Source organism: Agelaius phoeniceus, chromosome 9, assembly GCF_051311805.1.
Source record: "Agelaius phoeniceus isolate bAgePho1 chromosome 9, bAgePho1.hap1, whole genome shotgun sequence".
NCBI classification, from domain to species: Eukaryota; Metazoa; Chordata; class Aves; order Passeriformes; family Icteridae; genus Agelaius; species Agelaius phoeniceus.
Genome location: NC_135273.1, coordinates 26,812,924 through 26,834,648, shown reverse-complemented (window position 1 = coordinate 26,834,648; position 21,725 = coordinate 26,812,924). Strand labels below are relative to the sequence as shown.

Genomic DNA, 21,725 nt, shown 5'->3' with positions numbered 1-21,725 from the left:
TTTTATCAAAGTATGAAAGTCTTGACTGAGATGCTATTGTTGGCAAGCCTTTGATGGACACTCCTGGAATTTCATTGCAGGAGCCATGACTTCTGTTTTATCTGAAATCTCACTGGCTCTTGATGACAGACAAACTCCGTTTTTAGCATTGCACTGAAGGTCAGGCAAATGACTGGTTTCCAAATAGAGTAACTGAAGATACTGGAACAGATTTATTCTTGGTATAATTCCACTGGTTCTGTGAAGTTACAGGGGAATATCTTCGTCAAGAGAGCCTTCTGAGTTGAAGGATAATTCCACTATTCTCAATCATTTGTGTATAAAAATAGCTTGGAAAATATACTATTTACCATAATGTTAAAATTCATCTGTAAGAGAAATTCTACAGTCACTAAGATAGGGGCAATATTTTTAGCTGGAATAAACTAATATAACTCTATTAAGGAGACTGACCACTGTAGGATGTAATTTTTTTTCACTATCTGGGAATCTAGCTCTGGCTTCTTTAATTACTAGTGAGATTGAGGTTTTATGGCTGTGTAAATATTTTAGGGCTAATCTAGGAAATGTATGCACTGCCTAGGCTGCTTTCCTAGTTGCAGTTGGGATGATTCCATTATTTTTTACAGATTTTTTTAGTTGCAGTTTTGGCACTCAAGTCCATCAACTGACTATCCAGCAGACTGGTTAGATATTTTACTTAATTTTTTGCAAATTGTCTGTGACCTTTCATACAGAAAGCAAAAACTGATTTTGCAGATGGATGAAGAAAATGAAAACTAAATACTATACTATCATTGGGGTATTAGTAAAGGAATAATCAATGTCTTTGTAGAATGACATTGCAAAGGCCAAAAGTACAAGGCAATGTGAAAAAATATTTGTGGGAAAAAATTGGCGAGATCACAACCACAGTGACATTTTCACATTGATTGTGGAAAGCAGAGGAGCAAATGTCATCTCATGGATGCAAGAAGCACGTGTTGGCAGAGAGGTTTAGCTGTGGCTAATGAGGAGGAGCTTCCCATCTCCTACTTTGTGGGACTTAATTGGTCACTCTAGGCTGGGGACGTAAAGTCATAGATCAGAGAGATCCTTTGGTGAAAGCTGTCACCTTCTATGCCATGTTGTCCCTGAAGAGCTAGGACTTCTTTGATTACCAACATCCTGTGACACTGGGAGTTGGTGCAAAAATTCAGGATTTAAGTTTTTACAAAGAGGGCATGGTCAAAAATGGGAAAGAAATGTAAACTATTCAAGAAATGTAAAACAGATTCAAGTATAATTTTTACAGTTCTCTGGTGGAAATGTGTCCCTTAAAGCTCAAAGAGCATGTTTTAATAGTTTGGTCTTAATGTGCCCAAAAGGTTCCGTGAACTTTCCCTTAGAGGTGGCAAAATGTTTCTTTAATGACAGATACCCAGACAATCATGAAGTACAGAGAACTGTTGCCATGACAAGGCAGGATTCCTTCAAATTGAGTTAGCTTTGACTCTAATGCTGTACCCTGAAGGCTCCACTTTTCCAAACCATTCACAACATATGCTTTTATAAATCCATCAAACAACCCTGCACTTTTTCTATACCCTATGTTTTAATGTCAAAGCAAATCTATGTTCTACTTGTGGCACCTGCTGTGGCACATACTTCAGCTACTTCAGGGGAGTACTAAGCATACCACCATACTTAAAGTCCTGTCAACATAGCTGTGATAAAGACCCTTTGGAAAATGTATAGCTCCACCCTAAAATAATCATTTATCATAACTCATAAGGGAGAATTAATTGGTATTTAGTACATGTAATAATATGGATTAGTGCCCTTCATGAACAGGGCTGTGTATAAAAGCACAGGCCACCTAGAGGACTACGTTTTAACAAGGCAAAACAATTTATGTGACAAATAAACTCCACTTGTAAAAATATACTTAGGGCAGTCAATATATTGCTAAGTGCTGTTGTACTAAATACTTTTAAGTCAGGCTTCAGCAACATCAATTTGTGTTACTAAATACAGAAAATACTATTATAACTTAAGATATACATTTATATTAAAAATAAACTTTTTCCAATATCAGTACCAACAGAATTTGGATGGTGGGTTAACAAAGTGGTATGTTGTAATATTACTGTCCACTATGGAAATAGATGCACTATGCATTCATAAACACTTTGTCTATAGCTTGTACAAAAACAGATTCATCAGGCTTTTGGCACCTTAACATATTGTGACTGTCTTTGAGCATCTGCACTATCTACACGTGGATAATGTTTCTCAGTTGATTTTTCTATTTATTACAGAAAGCTAGAAAGGTTTTAAGGGGGAAAAAAAGTTATTTTCTTAGTATTCATTCATGTTTACTTCAGAAGGTTCTGTAGTCATCCTTTCTTCCCAGTGGAATAAGTGTACAACTCTGAAATCCAGTCTCTCCTACATCCATTATATGTATATATATATTTTTAATGGATCTCTATGCTCCATAGGTTTGTCATGACAAGGAGATGCTGAACTGCACTACAGACAAATGTACACAGATCCTTTTGATTCTGTGGAATATTTTTCTGACCTTTCTGACCTGTGGAATATTTTAGTGACCTTCTGCCACTAACATGGGCTGGTTGTCTGCATTCTGCCAACAAAGGCAACTTCAAATTTTGTTTTCTATTATTTAAACTTATATGTCATTCAAAAGTTGCAAAGATAGTGTGCTTTGAGTGTCTACACTGGAGCAGAAGACGACTCTTGTACAAAGAGGAAGGTGTGTTACACATTGACTTGGCAAAATGGCAAGTTATATGTGAGTCTCTTTTGTGAAGTATTTGCTCTGGCCCTAGCCATAGTCATTAGAGAGGGTTCCCAGATGTAAGGGTGAAATGGACTTACAAGTTCTTACTTTGATAAGAAAAGCAGGGAGGTTGCTTTTTGGGACAGGAGCATCAGGCTGCCTGTTGTCCTTAATTTTACTTCCACACTCATAAAACCAACATGAACATAAAAGTACAGAGGGAATAGAAGAGCTTTTAAAACTTTATTGTAAATTCAAGATATGTTTTCTGAATGTGATTTAAAACAAAATCACTGATGTCATGCCTGAGGTGAAAATGAACACTCTGATTTACCATTGCCTGGCAGTTATAAAGGCATTTGTAGTGCAAAGCAATTAACAGAGGAACTGAAATATTTGTGTTTGCACTGAAGAGAATAAATTTGTGGAAAGTAATGGGGAGTTGGGACTGTAATATTTTTCCTCTACTGAAGTATTATTTCTAGAGTGGTGTCAGGACAGAAAAAGTTCTCTGGTTCTGCAAAACAAATGGGCTGGGTCACAAGAACAATGTACACAATAGAATTAATTTCCTGCATGAGACTCCTTGACTCTCTAACTTTTACAGCAACATTATTCACATCTTACTTGGGGAAGGTACTTGTGCTAATGCAGTTTCAAAAGCTGCTAATCTTAGAGCAGTTCTGTTCTTTGTCCTTCCTTCTTTAGAAGGATTTAACAACTTTGGATATTCACACTTTCAGTTCTCAATTCTGTTTTTTCCTTTGGTTTGTTTTGGTTTTTTTTCCCCTGAGAGTTGATTATCAATGTACCGACTGATATAAGCACAAGGCTTTTTAATTACACACTGATATACCATAAACAGCACACAGCCTTCTTATCAATTTTTACATAAGATGGGTATGACTTTGTGTCATATCTGAGTTGCAGCCAGCAAAGGCTTAGCTTGACAGCCTAGTGCTTTTTTTCCTTCTGGATGATTGCATTGCACATTCTTACACGGTCATGCATGATAAAAAAGGATAAGGGGCCTTCAGAGAGACTCAACCAACACCTTATTGTCTGTGGAGCTTTTACCTCCGCACTATCAATGCAAATCTGTTCATAGAGGCTGAAACAGATGCTAGAAATATTACCTAGACTGCAGAGCAAAGTAGCATAGAACTTGAAATCCATGCTTTCATATCAATTCTGTCTGTGGTATTCACAGAGAGCAGCAGATGAGATAATCTTAGATGTTTTGAAGTGGAGAATATCTTGTTCTTCTCTGACATAGCAAGAAACTTGTAAAATAAGCTTTCTCTTTCTCTTATGTCTCAGCTTCTCTTGTTTTTCTTTTTCTGTTTGTATTTTTATAAGGAACTTATTTAAATGCCTGGATGATTTGTTTATACCAGTCTCCTGTGTCATTTGCCCAAAATCTTGTTTGATGTCTTGTTTTGTCACTGTGAAAGATGCTGATTCTTTATTTTCCATACTTTATTACCCTGAAGTACAGAGCCAGGGAAGGTCTGGGCCCTGTTACTCAAAGTGTGTGGAAGAACCTTTGATTCCTCACTGTTAAAAACAAGAGAATTTCCTCCAATTCCTGGTGTGTCCCATATGAAAGACCACTAGGTAAATCTAGGCTTTTATGTTTTCCCTGAGTGGTTGATGCATATAGCTTTGATATCAGCTACTGTCCATACTTCGTACTTTCCTCTGCAGCCTTGTGAGTCTCTCCAATTTGATAAAATTTTGCATTTAAAATGCTATTTCTAGTAGTGAATGTTCAGGCATGAACATCATAACATTGCTCATGAAATTAGTTCAGTCTTAATGCAAGACAGAATAGTAGAAGTCTTTTTCTAGTTCTTACTTGGGATAGCTGTTGAAGAATAATGTCATGAAATATTTCCTTTCTTGACATAGAATAGGAGGTAACTCTGTGAAATTCCTTTCATATGAATTGTTGGACTGAATATGACCCAGAAGATTGACTGGTATGATCTGGAATTAAGGAAGTCTTTTCTGAGGATTTTATGTAGGAGATGCATGAAAAATGTGAGCAGAAGGTGGAGGGTGAATTTCTTTCAATACTAAAAATGATACAAAAATGCAGAGAGGAAGGCCATTCAGAAGAAAATGCCTGTCACCAGCTGAGACAACCAGATGGACATAATATGTGGTACTATGTAAAACAGGTCTGCTAAAATTTTGGGAGCATCTTTGGATTTTATTAGGCAGTTTCATGTAAAATGCATGTGTTACTCCTGTATCATTTACATATGCAATCTTATAGTTTCTTCAAGGGCTGTATAATTCTATAAATAGAAGACCCATCCCAGGATAAAGAGAGATTACTAATATGGCTCCATTTGGCACTTTTGTCTGCCCCTGGAATCTTCCCAGCTGTCCAATAACCATCCAAGCATTCCTTATTTTCATTTATTTCCGCTTCCTGGTGTCTGAAGTAAAAGCCTCCTGTTTGTTAAATAGCCGCATACTCACTTTGAGAAATGTTTTCTGCTGCCATTGCAGTTGTTACAGCATTGATGTTGATCCCATCAAAGTTCTAGCACTGACAGTATTTAAATATTTTCTCTGCAAACATGATTAATGAAACTAAGCAAGGTAACCGAACAAGATGTTGTAAGAGGAAGGATATAAAAAAAAAAAAGAAAACAGATGAAAAATGAAACTAGAGAAGTTTCATTGTGACCAAGATCAAACTCTGACAACATATTAAAACTCAAAATGCCTACAAACTTTGTTTCCATGTGGGTGTACAGCTCTGAAAAATATCACTGTAAATCTAACTGCCTAGAAGAGAGATTTTTCATAATTCCATCAGTCATAATACTGGCTGAATCTGAGATTTGTGTGCTGATATTAGAGAATACATCAATCTGCTTTATAGTAATTTTTTTCTTTATGTGGTTCAAAATGTCACTTTAGTTTAGTCATTCAGATGTTTGCTTGATGAAAAAATACAGTGATGTAGCTCATTGTCCTGCAGTTAAAATAAGTCCTCATTTGACATCAAAGTGAAGGGGTTAAAGTTTTTTCTTTGTTCCTTTCATTCCTCATTTGTATCAGGCAAATAATGGTTTCACTAGCAGCAGGAATCCCTATTAAAGTAACTGTCATATTTTCTTGTCTATACAATTCATTGTTCAGCAGTTTGTTTGGTGCCAAATGAAGGGAAAAAGACAAACTGGACACAGAAAGGCATACTACCTTAGACCTTCTGAAATTCTTTCTTGGTCAAATGACAACTTTCTTGCTGCCTCTTCCAAACCAATTATTTTGACATGCTCCATTGCAGAAGACAGTGTCTAATGTAGCCAAGGAACATACTGTTAAGGCAAATTCTGAACTTGATTGCATTCCTTCCATGGATTTAAATAGATGTCCTGTGAACATTTATTCCTTAATAAAATACACAACCAGATTATCATAATTAGCATGTTTACTCTGGAACAGGAGAGAAAAATTCCTAATTTGGACAAGCAGAGTTTAGAAACTCATTGTGACTAGGTATGGAGCTCATTACAGCCTCTGCTTGCAGAGAAAAATGTCTGCACTTATCATTAAAGAAATTAAAGTTAAAAGTACAACTTTGAAATGGAAGTGAGGCACCCTGCAGATTAATTCTGTTACTTCTGCATAAGTTACACAGCCTAATGATCCTTAAGGAGCTATGCTCTGAACTGAGCATGAAGGCATATCTTAAACTAAGAATCAGAAGCATATTCTTCTCTCTGAAGCCTACTTAAGTATCCCAAGCTGGCTAATGATGGTGTTCACTCAATTTATGCTCCTAATTTTTGTTACCTAAGAATATTTATTAGATACGAATGTTTAACCCATTTTGGAATACTCACACTAAGTTCCTAAAGCATTGATAGTACTACCAAACTGGTAGAAATACTTGATGTTTCCAAGTACAGGTAGTCACCTGAAAGAAATAGGAATAAACAGAGGAGTGAGAGTTGGAGATCAGCCTCTTCAAGGCCTTTCTTGAAACACTCCATTTAAACATATGTGCTCTGGAAGAAAAACACTTCCCTGTCTTGTTGCTGCTTAGACCAGTAAGTGATGAACACCAAATCTGAGATAAAACAGGCAAGACGCAGAATACCCAAAAAGGAATTGGCAGAAATGTTGGTCCCCAAGTTAACAGGTAAAAGTATCACTAACCAGCAAAATCAGTAGCACAGGCAGATCTGCAGGATGGTTTTTGCATGGGCTTTTTGGTTTGACAGAAAGTTCATTCACAATTGATGGGTGCCCACTTTGCTCTCTGTAATTGAAATGATGGATGTTTTCAATTGAGTCTCTGGAATGTAGCACAAAATAAAGTTGAAGAATGTATTAAGATGGGATATTTCTTAGCATTCCCAATGAGACTGAAAGCTTTCTAACCCTCACCTGTTAATCAGCAGGGTGAGCAGCACAGAAGGGGAGGGCTGTCCATAACAGGATGCCAGCTGGAGAGGAAACTCTGATCAGGCTTCTCTTCCTGCCTTAATACCTTCTTTCAAGTGCCACTTATGATCATAGGCTTTGCAAGTTGGAATCCCCTTCCACACACACCTGTGGTGCTGGGTAACTCCACGAGGAATTCAAAACATGTCAGCACAAACAAGGCTGAAGAAAATAAAAATAGAAAGCCAGTACCTTATCCAAAGATAACTGAGGCTCCACACACTGCTGAATTAAGAATTGTGAGATGATAGACTCCTGCCTTTCTCTAGAATGAAATATCTCCAAGAACAGCTTTTCTTCTAGTTGTTGGGAATTTTTGCATCAAGTTTCAGTCTGAAACTTGGGCATAAACATAGAAGACATGGTGCAATAGAAGTAAGTGGCATTGTTTGGATCTTCAAGATCACTTTAAATGAAGAGCCATTTACCACAGACAAATATTTACTAGCTGAGGTCTTTAATTTCTTTAATGACCTTCTTCTAAATCTGCTTATGGCTTCTGAATTTTATGGGATGTTCCTGTTAAAACCATATTTTATTACATAAACATTTGGCTCATAAACAGTAATTGTGTTTAATGAAGACTTTAGGTACATTTTCATAACAATGTCTTTTTTTGTGTGTGTAATGTTTTGTAAAAGACATTTACTCCCAATTCTCCCTAGAAGATGGTGCAGGCTGGGGAAGGGAGCTGATGAAGCTGTTCTCTATGGAGAAAGAAGACTCTCAGCTTAGGTTACTTTTGTGTATAGCACAGCCAGCTGATCTGACTTCTTTTTGACCACAAATTAAACAAGCATTATTAGTTGAACCAAAAATCAGTGTGTCTTTTGCAGTAAATGATACTTCTTCCATCTTAGTAATCTGACTTTTAATTTTGAGTCTTTAAATAGCCTTTAACTACAGACAGTGCAGACAGTATGTTACAACAATTCATTTCTATTATTTTATTTTGTCTATAAACAGGAAGGCTTTCTAAAGTGACATAATTTTTTTTTTTATTGGAGAGTTATGGAAAATACTACTTGCAAAAACCCACGGAAAATCACTTTTTGAAAACTTGTCAGCTTAATACTGCTCTGTGCTCTGAAGCCACTGTAAAATGTGTGGGAAGATACTGCACTTATGCAAGGCAGGATTCTAAAGCTAATAGATGTAAAATTCACCTAGAGAGATGCTTTTACCTTCCAGAACCATCCATGTCACAGGTTTGTTCTTTATCAAATAAAATCATGTGTATGTGTGTGTTCTTAGACTATGCAAACTCTCAGTGGGAAATCTTTGTAAATTGCTGTACTTTAATGGGTTAAAATGCCTAAAACCAGTGTTGGCATCATCATACTATCAATAAAGTTCAAACCTTGTCCTCATCAATAGCCACATTCTTCCTCAGAGATGCTTTCATTTTTGAAAATAAGGAAAAACAAGATCCTTCCTTTTTAAGAGTTCAGGTTATGTTACTTTAACATAACAATCTTCAACATAACATGATTTCCCTTTTCAATTTGAGATTATATCGATATGTTCAGATAATTTCCTGTTAAACAAACATGGTTCCTGTGGCTTACCCGGGGAAGTGGCCTCTCTGTGCTCAATTGAACATCGCTAGGAAAACAAAGTAATTACATTTTAACAGGTACAACAAACATCTTCAATCTCTACAGTTTCCTAGCTTCCTGAAACATCCAAAAGTTTATGTACCTGTTAAATGTGTTAAAATTTTGTTTTACTTGCTACATCTTTTAAATTTCCAGGGATCCTGCTGGGATGCCTGGTGGGATGTCATGTTATGCACTAAATGTGAAACAGCCTATTACAGAAGAAATCGGCATTGCACTTTCTCAGGGGAACTTGGCTTCTATTCTGTTTTATTCACTTTGATCTTAAAAAGAATTCTTCACTCTCTGAAGTTTGAAACCTGTGCTTTTGTTTATTCTCTCACAGAGCTTCGATGAATGCTCCAGGTACAAATCAGTTATTCCTGTGAATAAAGAAGGTGTTTAGGGAGGCATTGATGTTGTATGCTGGCAGCTTAATGCTGGGCCCTCCACTTGGAACAGATTCACGTTGGGCACTGTGGCCTTCTAAAGCCTTAGATGCAAAAGTAAGGGCATGATACCAAGTGCAGTTCCTGCAAATTTAGTTCTGCTTCAGCACCTCTGTCACTGTGGACATGTGTTACATCTCATTTTCCTTCAAACAGCTGTGAGCTGGTGTGTGCTATGCTGGTCTACCCTCTGTAGGTGAAGCACACAGCTCAGTACTAAATACTTCTTCACTAGATACATGACTGCTATTTGCTGTGTCAAACTGGCAGCTTGTATTTTAGTGAGCAGAGGAAGAACAACTCTCCTGGTAATCTGGTGGCCAGAAACAAAGAGAACACAAATGCATTCAAAGAACGATTAAATGTAAGCCTGCATCCATTTAATATGTACCCTAATTTACAAGCATGCAGGAGCAGAAGAGTCACTTACACATCAGTCATATCTGTGCCAGAACCTCAGGACTTGCTCAAAGCTATTTTAATTTGCTTAATATCAGAAGTGTCTGAAGGCACTAACTGCCAAACTAAGCCTCTCAGTATTGTCTTATATGCCCTTTTAGTCAGGCCTTATTGTTGCAGGACCAACCAAAAGCCCTTCAAAGTTATAAAGCATCATGATCTTAGTTACATACAATGAGATACATTAAGCAGAATGAACTTGAAAAAAAGAAAATCTTACCATAGTGGCCAATAGCAAGACATAAACCCCTCAGTTTATTGCTAATGGTTGTAGGGGGAGACAAGACAAATTGTGTTTCTGTGAGCAGGTTAAAAAGCTGCACAGACTGTAGAGGAAGCTGAAAATGAAGCAGGCAATATTGATGACTGAGATCTGTCTGCTTGAAACACAGAAAAACATCCCACCTTATACAACTGCCTTAAAATGAATTCAAATTTGAAAAGGAGAAGCAAAGAAGAGGATGGGGGAACCTTTGAAGAAACTTGGCTGTTCTGATCCTGCAGGCACTTGGAAGCTGTGTGTATATTTGCTGCAGGGGGTCTCCTGTGGAAGCTGACAGATCAGCTCACACATGGGGGCTGCTAGAATGCTAAGAATCAGTACCTCAGTTTTATTCCTGGTTTTGATTTGCATTCAGGTTATTGAACTCCTTGATACCAAATAAGAACTCAGTCACTTGGTTCTCAAAACCTGTTGTAACAAAACAATCAGCATTTGTCGTTACATGACTCACCTCTTTGCTTCCATTTAATTCCTGTGAGATACACAGCATACACTACCTTGGCACAGTGTGTGATACTAGCTGAGAACAGACTGAATACATCCAACAGATACATTTGGATAAAGACTGGGGGAAGAGATATAATTGTTAGTCATACCATATGACTTCACACACTATGAAGAGCTGTGTAACCTTCTAGTTCCACCAACACATCCTATTAAAAAGCCACATCCACTCTTTTACTGTCATCTGTATAGTTGGTGTAACATAGAGCAGTCATGCTTCTAACAAGCTAATCTCCAAAGTCCACAATATTGGAGTTTTTTTCCCTTTATTTTTTATAAAGAATTTGAAACTTTTCCATCCGACAATGTGGAGGTGGGGCAGGGAATGAAATGATCTTGCAAATAGGAACAGGTGTATTCACACTTGCCTCTCAAAACATCCCCCAAAGCCTTGCCTAGGGCAATTCCCTAAGCATGCCTATATGCTTCCTTTCATTTCACAGCTGAAAGTCTTTTACATTTGGCTTATTTTCATCACCTGAGTCTAGTTAGCTTGGCAGGAAGGACTAGCATCTGTCTGTCTTCTTCCTTGAAGAGACTATATATTGTGCATGAAAAGCAGGCTTGTGAGTGATCTTACATGTAAGGGAAATTTTTGGTGGTAATCAAGGTGGCGTTGTTCCAGCCTGGCTTGGCACTCCTGAGGATGAGGTAAGCTGGCTGGCTGGAGTGCCCCCAGCCCTTCTGCTGTTGGAGTACACGTTTCAGCACAGGGTGTCCTGAGTTGTAAGTGCTTTACTGTTCATCCCACAAAATCTCTGTGCTGCTGTGATTCCTGGTACCAGAGAGAGGTAGATTAGAGCTATTTTGGGTGTTCTCACATGTGTTGTAATCTCCTTCCTAGCTACAGATGAAGCAGAGCCTGAGAGGCCACTTCAGAATGTCTTTGCAGCTTGCCAGTGCAGCTCTGTTTAGTGTAAATGGAATCTCTTCAGGGTGTCAGTGGCATATTTTGCACATGCCATGAGTGTTCATTTAAGGCAGTTCTTGTTGTCTTATGGAAAATAAAAATAAAAAGCCAAACCAAAGCAATAGAAGAAACACCACAGAAAGGAGAACAACAACAAAAAAGGCCATTAAAGCCCAATAGTGAATTGAAAACAATGAGGCATATCATTCAGGCAAATGGTAGCTGCAAAATGAAAGTTTCCCTTAGGTTTGGTTAGTGATATGTGCAAGGGTAGTTATGTTCAGGTTTCCCAAGTCTTTTCTTTACATTTAATTGGTCTTTCTCAGCTCTTCTCTCTGACACAGAAAGGTATAAAAGCCATAGGATGCTTGCTCTATGGTATAGGTTATCTAGGCAGTTTCTTTCCTTGTTTATGTTTTGTGCCTTCTGGCAATGTGTCAAATGAAATGGTGAATTTCTGCCTGCCTGATGACTTATCCCAGTGGGTCTTACTCATTTTCTTTGCATTTTTTCTTGTCCAGAATTGCCTTCTGTTTTCTAAGAAAAAACATTTTCCCTTTGTAGCTCTTACACTTTTATTTTGGTGATAGGGATGCCAAGTGACTAATTTATGAAACAATAATGTGGATTTCCTCAATTAACTTTCTTACTATGGGTGAGGAAGAGATCTCTCTAGTCTAGAGGTAACTACCTGTAGTTTTAGAGAGCATAGCATATAGGATTCAGTTTGGGCATTCAGCAACTGTTCTGCAGTGGGGTCTCAAAGCATGTCTCTCACTAGGTCATGCTCCTGTGTATAAAGAGAGGAAGTTTTGCAGGTGCTTAGAGCCTCAGAGCTTAGAATGACTCTGAGAGTTTGTTGGAATCTTTTGTGCAAAAAAATACTTGCATAAATGTAATCGGGAGATATTTAAATGCACTTTTCTCTGTAGAGGAAACATAGTGTTCCTTAGTCTCTGACCAATCCTTTTTTAGGGATTTTTTTGAGACATTGTAGTCTCTGATTTTCTGATTATGGAAAAGAACATTTTCTTTTAATTATTTCTTCTATTCTAGAGGAGACCATATTCATTCTCTGTGCTTTTGCACATTTCCAATGCTAGTGAATATCTGATTATCTGAAATGTTGTTCTTAAATGAGAAGCAGAAAATATAAATTGGCGTTGAAGTCGGGATGGAGTCAGGCATAGCTCAATGCTGGAAGAAGAGGCCCTGGCTAACGCTGCAGGCTATATTAACAGCTTCTCATTTGTGTAGGCCTTCCTATGTATTTTTGTCTGCCTTGTAAATTAGGAGTTCCTTGGGGGTAGGAAAACTGTGTCCATCCATCTGTTTGTACAAGCACTCTCATTAGTATTTGAACACTCATCCACTCAAATGCTGCCTGATCCATATCTCTCCCCTTTGGAGTGGAGTTGAGGGGGCTTGGCTGGCAGCATGTGCAGTTCTCAAGGTGGTGCAGCAGCTGCTCTTTGTACGCTGCCTCCCAGAGCTCCTGCTAAGCAGTATTTACTGTGAACCCCGTGCAGACGGGTTTTTTTAGGGCACAGCTGTCACTGTGGTACTATATATTCACCCAGTGTACCCATCCCCTCACAACAGAGCGTAGTAAGAATTCTCTCTAGTGTGCTGGAAAGAACATGTGATACTTCCAGCCTGCCAACTTGCTTTAAGCTGGGGATGTTGGAAATCAGATGTCTGTCTTGTAGGAAATTTGTGAGGGCTGAAAATTCACATCTCTGAAGCAGCACATATTCCTCTGCTTTTCTGAGCAGTGAGATGTTTGGTTTTTCAAGATAAAATCTGTGCTTGGGCTTGAGGCACTAAAGAACTACTATTAACATTAGATCTGTTGGTGTTACCCTGGATTGGATTTTGTAAATCAATTGACAGAAAGAGCTGTACCCTGAAATTCTGATGAATGTCTCGCTGTAGCATTAAATAAAAGCATTTGCAGCACCTAGCAACTGAGAGCTATGTTGTAATCCAGAGCAAGTGAGTTAAGACTATTACAAAGGTCTTCTGAAATCATTCTATCTAAAACTTGCCCAGAGATTTGTTTTAGGAAAAAAAGATTGGTAGTCAAATTGCAAAATATGCATATTTATCCTTGACAGTAGTATATTTCTCTAAATTTGTTGCTTCTGTTAATAGAAGAGAGACTGAGATAAGAGCAAAGTAGAATTGCTATGGAGACAGATCTGGGTTTCTAGACTAATTCTAAGGTTTAATTAGCATTAGTCCTTCAAAAATATTTTCAAAAATATTTTTAAATAGAAAATATTTACTCAAGATTTTATAAAGCTCACACAGTGAGCTCCTCTCTGTGATTTATAGTTAGTAAATGTTTTAGTAGATTGGAGATGAATTTTCAAAGGAAAATACCAACAGATAAAAGATAAACTCTGCATTCCATTCCTTTCAGCTAGATCTTTAGAAATGGGAACAAGATAGTCTTGAATGTGCCTTGACACTTCAGATCTGTGTGCCCTGTATATCTGCACACTGGTATTTTGTTCACAACAATTACTGCTCTTGATGTCTGCTGGAAATGCATGCTGTGCCTTCACTTGGAGCACTCAGGGATGTCTCTCAGGTTCTAACTAAAATACATGTAATTTTGTACTTTGGTTTTCATGTTTCATTCAGACTATGCATCCAGTCTTTAATAATGCCTTCTATATAGAGGTTTACAGGACCAAATAATCTAGTGTGCTTTTCTCCAGTGGGAAGACCATGAGAAGAAGTAATTCTTTCCTGATACCTACTACTTGTGTGAATTGCCAATACAATAAATTAGATCTTTCTTTTTGTGAGTCTTGCTGTCTGTGAAGTAAGAACAAGCTGATTTTTAGAGGTAAAGTGACATCAATGGAGTGCTGTCCCCTGAAATGGGAATTGAAAAAATAGAATTGTATGAAAGAATCCCACACAGAATTTGGTACCCTTATACTTAGTTGAAGAAGTTGAAAACCTTTCATTTCCTTTTTAAGTAGCAACTGATGGTGCCATGATTGAGACTGTTCCCTTCTCTTTCACAGTATGGTGCTCCTGGAGCTCCTTGCCTCAGAAACAGTCTTGCTAAGTTAGAAAGTCATGTAAATCACAAATTCAGAGTTATTGAGGACTTCTATGTTTGAGATAGTCTTGTGATGAATGTTTTTTCATTTAGGGTGTATTTTCTAAAATATTAGTCAGAAAATATCCCATTAGAAGACGTGAAATCGGGTCTCTAATTACAACCATCACCTCCCTCTAAATTGACTGTAATTCTAGGAGGGTTGTAGTTGCTGTGTCATTATTTTAAAGTATAACATTTACCTGTGAGGCTACTAAAAGCAAAAGTCAAAGCAAGTGGGAGGGAAGCTATTGTGTTAGAGCAGTGTTAAACTAGCCCCAGATGTAGAGTGTTATCCTGTCTCTGGAAGCTCTGCTTCCCTGGGTTTAATTTGTTTGAGGTATCACTGAGGAGTGGAAGGAGAGATAGATGTGTTGAGTAAGAATACCCAAATTAGGAAAGATGTTTGACTTTCAGGAACTGGGTTGATGTTCAAAAACCAGTCTTTGTTGTTGACAAGAAAAACGTGTGCGGGGGACAGAGTTGTGACCGTGTTCACAGGGCTCTTAGGGTGAGGGGAGAGATGAGGATCTGACTCCATGTTTCAGAAGGCTTGATTTATTATTTTATGATATATATTATATTAAAATTATACTAAAAGAATAGAGGAAAGGGTTTCATCAGAAGGCTGGCTAAGAATAGAAAAAGAAAGAATGATAACAAAGGCTTGTGGCTTGGACTCTCTGTCCGAGCCAGCTCACTGTGATTGGCCATTAATTAGAAACAACCAACATGGGCCAATCACAGATCCACCTGTTGCATTCCACAGCAGCAGATAATCATTGTTTATATTTTGTTCCTGAGGCCTCTCAGCTTCTCAGGAGGAAAAATCCTAAGGAAAGGATTTTTCATAAAAGATGTCTGACAGAGAGTGTCACAGAATTTGGAAGCAGCATCACACAGTTAATATTCTGTGGCAAGAACTTGTGTGTTTCATGAGGAGGTTAAAAGTGGTGTCTTAGAAAAGTGATGTGTGAAGATTATTTATTTAAAAAAGGATAATTTGAAAATACAGAAGTGTCCTACTTCATGAATTCAAGTCTTACTGACTCATTTGTCTGAGTTTGGCTTTAGTTTGCTTTTTGCCCTTTCTTTACCTTTTATTCTATTGCAGATTCTGTTTCTCAACATATTTGTGGGACTAAGGAAGGATCTTTGAGTAACTATACAAGTACATATGAGTGTACAAATAATCCATATTCTTTATGGGCTTCTGGATTCTGTGTACTTGGCACAATGCAAGTCAATCAAATGCATAGAAGCTAATGTTTGTATAACAGGTTAGAAAAGCTATGTTTGTAACACAAATCTTTTGATTTTGGTTTGGTTTTTTTCTTGTGAGGGCGCACTAGACAGCAGAATAGAACTCTGTCTTTGAAACTACCACAAAATATTTTCCCCATCCCTCGATTCCTTAACACCAGGAAAATACATTGGGGAATAATATTGCCATTATCAGTCAACTCTCCTTGCATGAGAACATTGTATTTGTGGCTGTCCTTCACTCAGAAAACACAGGATTCCTTGCTTCTATCTCAAATGAAAAGGTATTGAAACTTGTCTCCTTCAGTCAAATCCGTTCTGGGAATTACTTATAGTGCCTAATTCTAAAGTAATCTTTACTTTTACATAGTCTGAGTATGCAGGGTGCTGTGTGTTTGAGCACTCTGACACTAGAACCAGTGTTCTAGTAAACTGACACCTCCCATTGTCAGACTACACTGTCAGTTGGGCTTCTGGCCTCAATACTGGACACCTTTAACAGCGTGTTAAGAAAGGGCTTTTTCCTTTTTTTGCTTATTCATCTTTGCCAGTAAAGTACATAAGCTAACACTCTAGGGAATTGTTTTGGAAGGAAGTGTTTTTTTTTTTTTTACTATGCATATATTTATAAGTGGCTAGAAATTTGACTTCATGGTTTCAGACTGGCAGAATTCACAGGGGACTTTTGGCTCATAATCAAACACATCTTTGTTTTATGTTCACTATACAGAAGGAACAGAATTTTTGAATGCAGCCTTTGTTGTAGTACTTTAGATTATCCTTGGGGTTTTTAGTGAGGAATGTAAGGAAGTGAGTTTCTAAGAAAAACTTTTTTCTAAGAAAAAATACCTATAGCTTATATCCATGCTCTTTCTGTACTGGTTGCTGAAAGCAGAGGACAACTCTGGTGTGTTCATTAAAATATGTCTGGCTGATGGTATGTGAAGGCTTTTCTGGTTTAGTGCTGTACTGGTGTTACCCATACATGAGCTGAGAGGGTTGTGTAAAATTGAGGCCAGGGTGCTGTCCATTCAGAGAAGATGCAGTTCACAAGCTGAGTGGAGCCAACAAAATGTGTTGCCACAGTGAACAAACAGAACTTCTGGACTGTTGTGTCAGTTGTTGGGTTTGTGGTTGCAGCACTGTGGTTTCTTATTTCTGAGAGTGCTGGTCTGTGGAGTGTGAGGTCCAACAGGTTGGTGAGATGGGCACGTAGCAATTTGTGTTGGTAATGGAGCTGCAGTTGTATATGGGTAAGGTTAAATAGGATAATTTCCTCTGAAGCTTGCTATGAAAGAAACAAAGTGTGCCCAAGGCCACTCACATGCATTCATTTTACATCCCCTCAATAAAATGAATTAATCTGGGGAAAATGGCTTTTAGGAGGAAAAATACAATAAAATCATGCAGTGGATAGTAGTTCATTCATTTTCTGCTTCTGAGTAATGTTTCTATATACTGCTGCTGTATAGAGATAATTATCCCCTTGAGATAGTGATAAAAGGTGGTAAGGGAACCACTACATTGGGCTTAACCTCTCAAAATGGAAGTAAAAACAAGTAGATGGTCTTCTGGAACTTTGCAGAAGTGTGAGTTAACTTTGATTTGTTTAATTCCCATAAGTTTTGATTTTTCACCCATACAATAATGGATACAAATATTGTTGTATCTATTAGTGTATTTTTTGCTGTATCTATGCTGTACTATAATTCTGGGCAAGTTCTTCAACTGTTCTGTATACAGAATGACTTATCAGGATATGGCTTTTTCTTTTGTCTTTTTCCATGCAGATCACCCCTGGCAGCAAGGCAGCACAATCACAGATGAACCAGGGAGACCTTGTCGTGGCCATTGATGGAGTCAACACTGACAGCATGACCCACCTGGAGGCCCAGAACAAGATCAAATCAGCCAGCCACAACCTGAGCCTCACTCTGCAGAAGTATGTTGGAATAATTTAAACTTGTTGTCTCCCTAAGGACAACCTATGAAACTTATGACTGAAGGTTGCAAGTGTTTTATCCTTGTCTATTAGATTTAATTGAAGTGCTCATGGCACAGATATGAGATGAAAAGCCAAAATCTGCTCTGATTCTTGTAGAAGTCAGCATGGATTCATACAGAAATCGAATGGTTGGGTTGAGTGTATCTGTGTGGATTTAGCCTATTGAATACAGGTGTAATCCCATATCCATTCAAACTTCTGCTAAATTAATCCAACAGTGATGTTTCTTTTGGTTATTCTCATGTGGGCAACACAGTTTAGTTTGGCTAATTTATGAACAACTGTTCTACAGACAAGAAACAGAACAAATGTTACAAGTGCATGGGAAGAACCTCATGAGAATTTGTGCCAATGGTGTGGCACCTGTGAGTTTGAAAGTCTGCTCTGTATCTGACCCAATTAGAAAGGTGTAGCTCAAGTGCAGGGAAGGGAGGCAGTAGAATGTGGAGAGGGCAGGTTTTACCACAGAGATGTGATAAAAGTTGTCTTGCCATTAAGAAAACAGTTAATAGGTTTTTTTAACTTCTGCTGGTTAATGTTACTTTGAAGGAAATTTGTTCTCAAGTTAGATAACCTTGTACAGAGGATTTCTGTAATAAATGCATTAATATTTAAAGCTCCATAATTATAGAAAGCAAAGTAGCTGCTAATTTTATTGCATTGTGAAGAAGATAATTTTTGTACAGGGCAGGCAAAGCTAAGTACAGGAAGCACACTGTAATGTGGAAGTACAATTTCTGAGAGAAGAATCTCATATATGATTGTGCAGTAGAGATAATCAATATCAGGAACATACTAATAGCTAAAGAATAAGGAGTTTAGATTAAGTTTCCAAGACAGGACAGGGTACTATGAAGCAAATTATGTGGCTGATTTTCCCCCATGGCTTTAAGTTTGTCTTTGAGTGTTCCAGATAGAGTAGAAAATCACTAACTTGATGCATGTGGTTGAATTCTCATCCTATCACCCACTCCAACTTCTTTTTTCTTTGCTTGGTTATTGTGTTATTATAAATATATTTATTATTTTTTTTGCAAATATTTAAATTGTTCTGAAAAAAATTTCTATTTAAAAATTAGGAAAAATACTTTCTGATTGTTAGAATGTCTGCCTGATTTTCTGTTGAATCTTTGTGTTTTTACCTTGAGAGAAAACATTTCTTATTTTGCTTTGGGTTGTTCCACATTTGGTATTAATTTCCCTGAATATTGAACCCAAAATCTTCTCTGGTGTCTGCCTCTATGGCCTGGCCATAGAGGTTTAAATGGTTTAAAACTATGAACCAACATCTCTTCTTATTCACAGAAGGATTCCCAAATTCATGACTAACAAATCCGATTATCCTAATACATATCACAGAGACAAGTTACTTAAAACAGTAATTTTGATCAAGTGTTGCTAGGGATATTTCATTTGAGTAATCATTGTGCTTTTTTATTTGCTGACCTCCAAGTTACAACACCAGCAATTCTAGTGGCCACATCATTAAAAAAAAAAAAAAAGAAAACCAGTGGAAGTACCTTTATTAATTGCTTTCATCTCTATTTATTGTGTCTTCTGGTTTTTTTTAAGGCTGTCCCTGTCTCTTGGTTTCAAAACAATAATATATAATTCAGATATTCGAGTTATATGGATAAAGAACCACCAAAGAAAGCAGTAATGGAGTGTTCAGAGACTGAGATATGCTTGCATAGATAATAGATGTAGATATTTTGATAAGAAGGAAAATGGCATAAAGTAAAAGGAAATACTAGCAAACATAAATAGATGATAAAACAGCTTTTTTTATCAAATGAAAATTTTCTCAGATGATGTTTTTGCATTGAATTTATACAATTAATGGACTCCTCTTTTCAGCTACTTCATGATGTGAGCTATTAGTTTGCCTTGGTGACCCGTTCAGCCTCATTAGAAAAACCCAATGAAAAAGACTGAAAAGTAATTTTTTTCATCATTTTTTTTCTTAAATGACACCAGGATATTCAAAAAAGTTGTGCTCAGAGGTATTAAGTTGGCTTTACTTAGCGTCTATAAATTTTGAATTGTGCAAAATCCTAGCAGCAAGTGATATTGACCAACTGAGATACCCATAGAACCCTATTAAGGATCCAATGTCTTGAACAAAAGGCATCTCCACTATATTCAGGAAGTTATATTAATCTTGCCTTAAAAATATTTTTTTCCCTGGACAAAAATGGGTTCATTTACCCAAGGAGAAAAAGATTGTCAGTTTAGTCACCTGCCCAAAATGTACAAAGCAATATCCATTTTTCAGCAAAGAATTTTACAAATATTGGGTTGCTGCAAAGAATAACATGAAAAGAAGGTAGCAGTGACAAGGGGTAGTAACTTTCAACCAAATAAGAACAAGACAGAAGAGAGGCAAAATCTCCTGGGACATGGTTACCAGGAAAATGACTGTGCTAAGAGATCACTTTGACTTTTTTTAGACATGGCTTGCAGCAATGAAACTGGAGCAGTGTTCTACTACTATGGAAAAACAGCCCTAGTTGCCATAAAGAGCACAGAGATGGAAGTGCTCACTTATTCTATTTGTATAAAAGTTTGGAAATGCTGGAAATCCTTTCCAATGGAAAAGGTACATATGTGCATTATGAGATTGATGTTGTGATAGGAAAATTTAAGCTCTAAATTGGGGTGATACTGGACATGTATGTGAAGTAGTCACATGGCTCTAGAGAATGTTTCAAGGTCATGGAATGCCTTAGCAGGCAATCTGTGGCTTGGTTTTGCTGTTGCAGCGCTGGAAGTAGAACTGATCTCACTTATTTTATCTGTAAGGCCATGGAAGAAGCAGTGGAATGTGAAATCTTCATGGAAATGCTCCAAGATGGAAAGCTTTTTTTTTTCCTAATGGTTCTTGGCTCTCTAGAGCAATGGCCTTTCCCTTTATCGGTCGTGGCTGTGAAGGTTTCATGAGCATTGTTTATAACCTGACAGTTAAGACAGTGTTTGCTGCTTCTCACTTTTATTACAACACTTCGTGCCCTGAGGGCTTTTTTCAGGGTGGGGAACTGCTTATTGTTTTAATTTGGCTGTCAAAAAAAGCTGTACATGGTGTCAGCACTTGTGCAGGATATCCAACTGCAAGGCATCAATCATAGAAAAAAAGGAAGTGTTAAGAGCCCCCATTCATACTTGCCTGCCTAAACAATGGGATTCTGTGATTTCCTTTATGAACTTAGTTTTAATTCAAGTAGCACCTACACTGTTCAAGGCACACTAACACAGACCTTCCATGAATGTTCAGTGCATGGAGTGGAGTTCTCCATGTTTCAGCCGCAGCTTCAGAAATTTGTGGATTTCAAGTGTTTTCGGAAACTGCCTTCCCTAAACTCCCTCTTGAATTTGTTCTTATCACCTCAACCATGCTATGTTTTCATATAAACCCACAAAATTAGACTGGAAGTCTCACCAGCTATGCCAGAGGTTTGATCAGGCAGCCAGAACTTGTTAGTGACTTGAGCTGCATTGTCTGACTGCTGATTTCTCTAGAGCCTGCAGTGTGCCTCCCTTTGCTGTTTCTGGGAATCAAAAAGATGCAGACAGGCAAGTGCTGGGAAGTTGAAGTATTTGGACCATGCCTGGAGAAAGGGACCTGTGATCCAGTGATGTGGCAATGTCTGGGACCCTCCAGACTAGCACTGCTTCATTAAGTTTAGAAGACAAAGTACATCTAGGAAGTGAATTCTTTTTTGCTGAAGAAAAGAGCAGGAGTGAGAGGAGAAGAAAAGAAGTGTCTTTTGGCACTGTGCATTATTACTCAGCAGAACTCCCATGAGGCACTCAGGGAAACCAGGCTCATATTTTAAAGTGTTACATACCTCTATAGATATTCCTTAGAAACCTGCATTGCTCTA

The 21,725-nt window shown here is 37.7% G+C and overlaps 1 protein-coding gene across 6 annotated transcripts in view; it reads left to right on the top strand.

The window, feature by feature from the left end:
- The window catches only part of LDB3 (LIM domain binding 3), a 114,689-nt gene that overhangs the window by 20,216 nt on the left and 72,748 nt on the right, over positions 1–21,725 (top strand). For all 6 annotated transcript variants that reach the window (XM_077183329.1, XM_054637238.2, XM_077183330.1 and 3 more), the window contains exon 3: positions 17,630–17,781. In XM_077183329.1, coding sequence (XP_077039444.1) covers positions 17,630–17,781 — 152 coding nt within the window. The remainder of the gene's footprint in view (positions 1–17,629; positions 17,782–21,725) is intronic.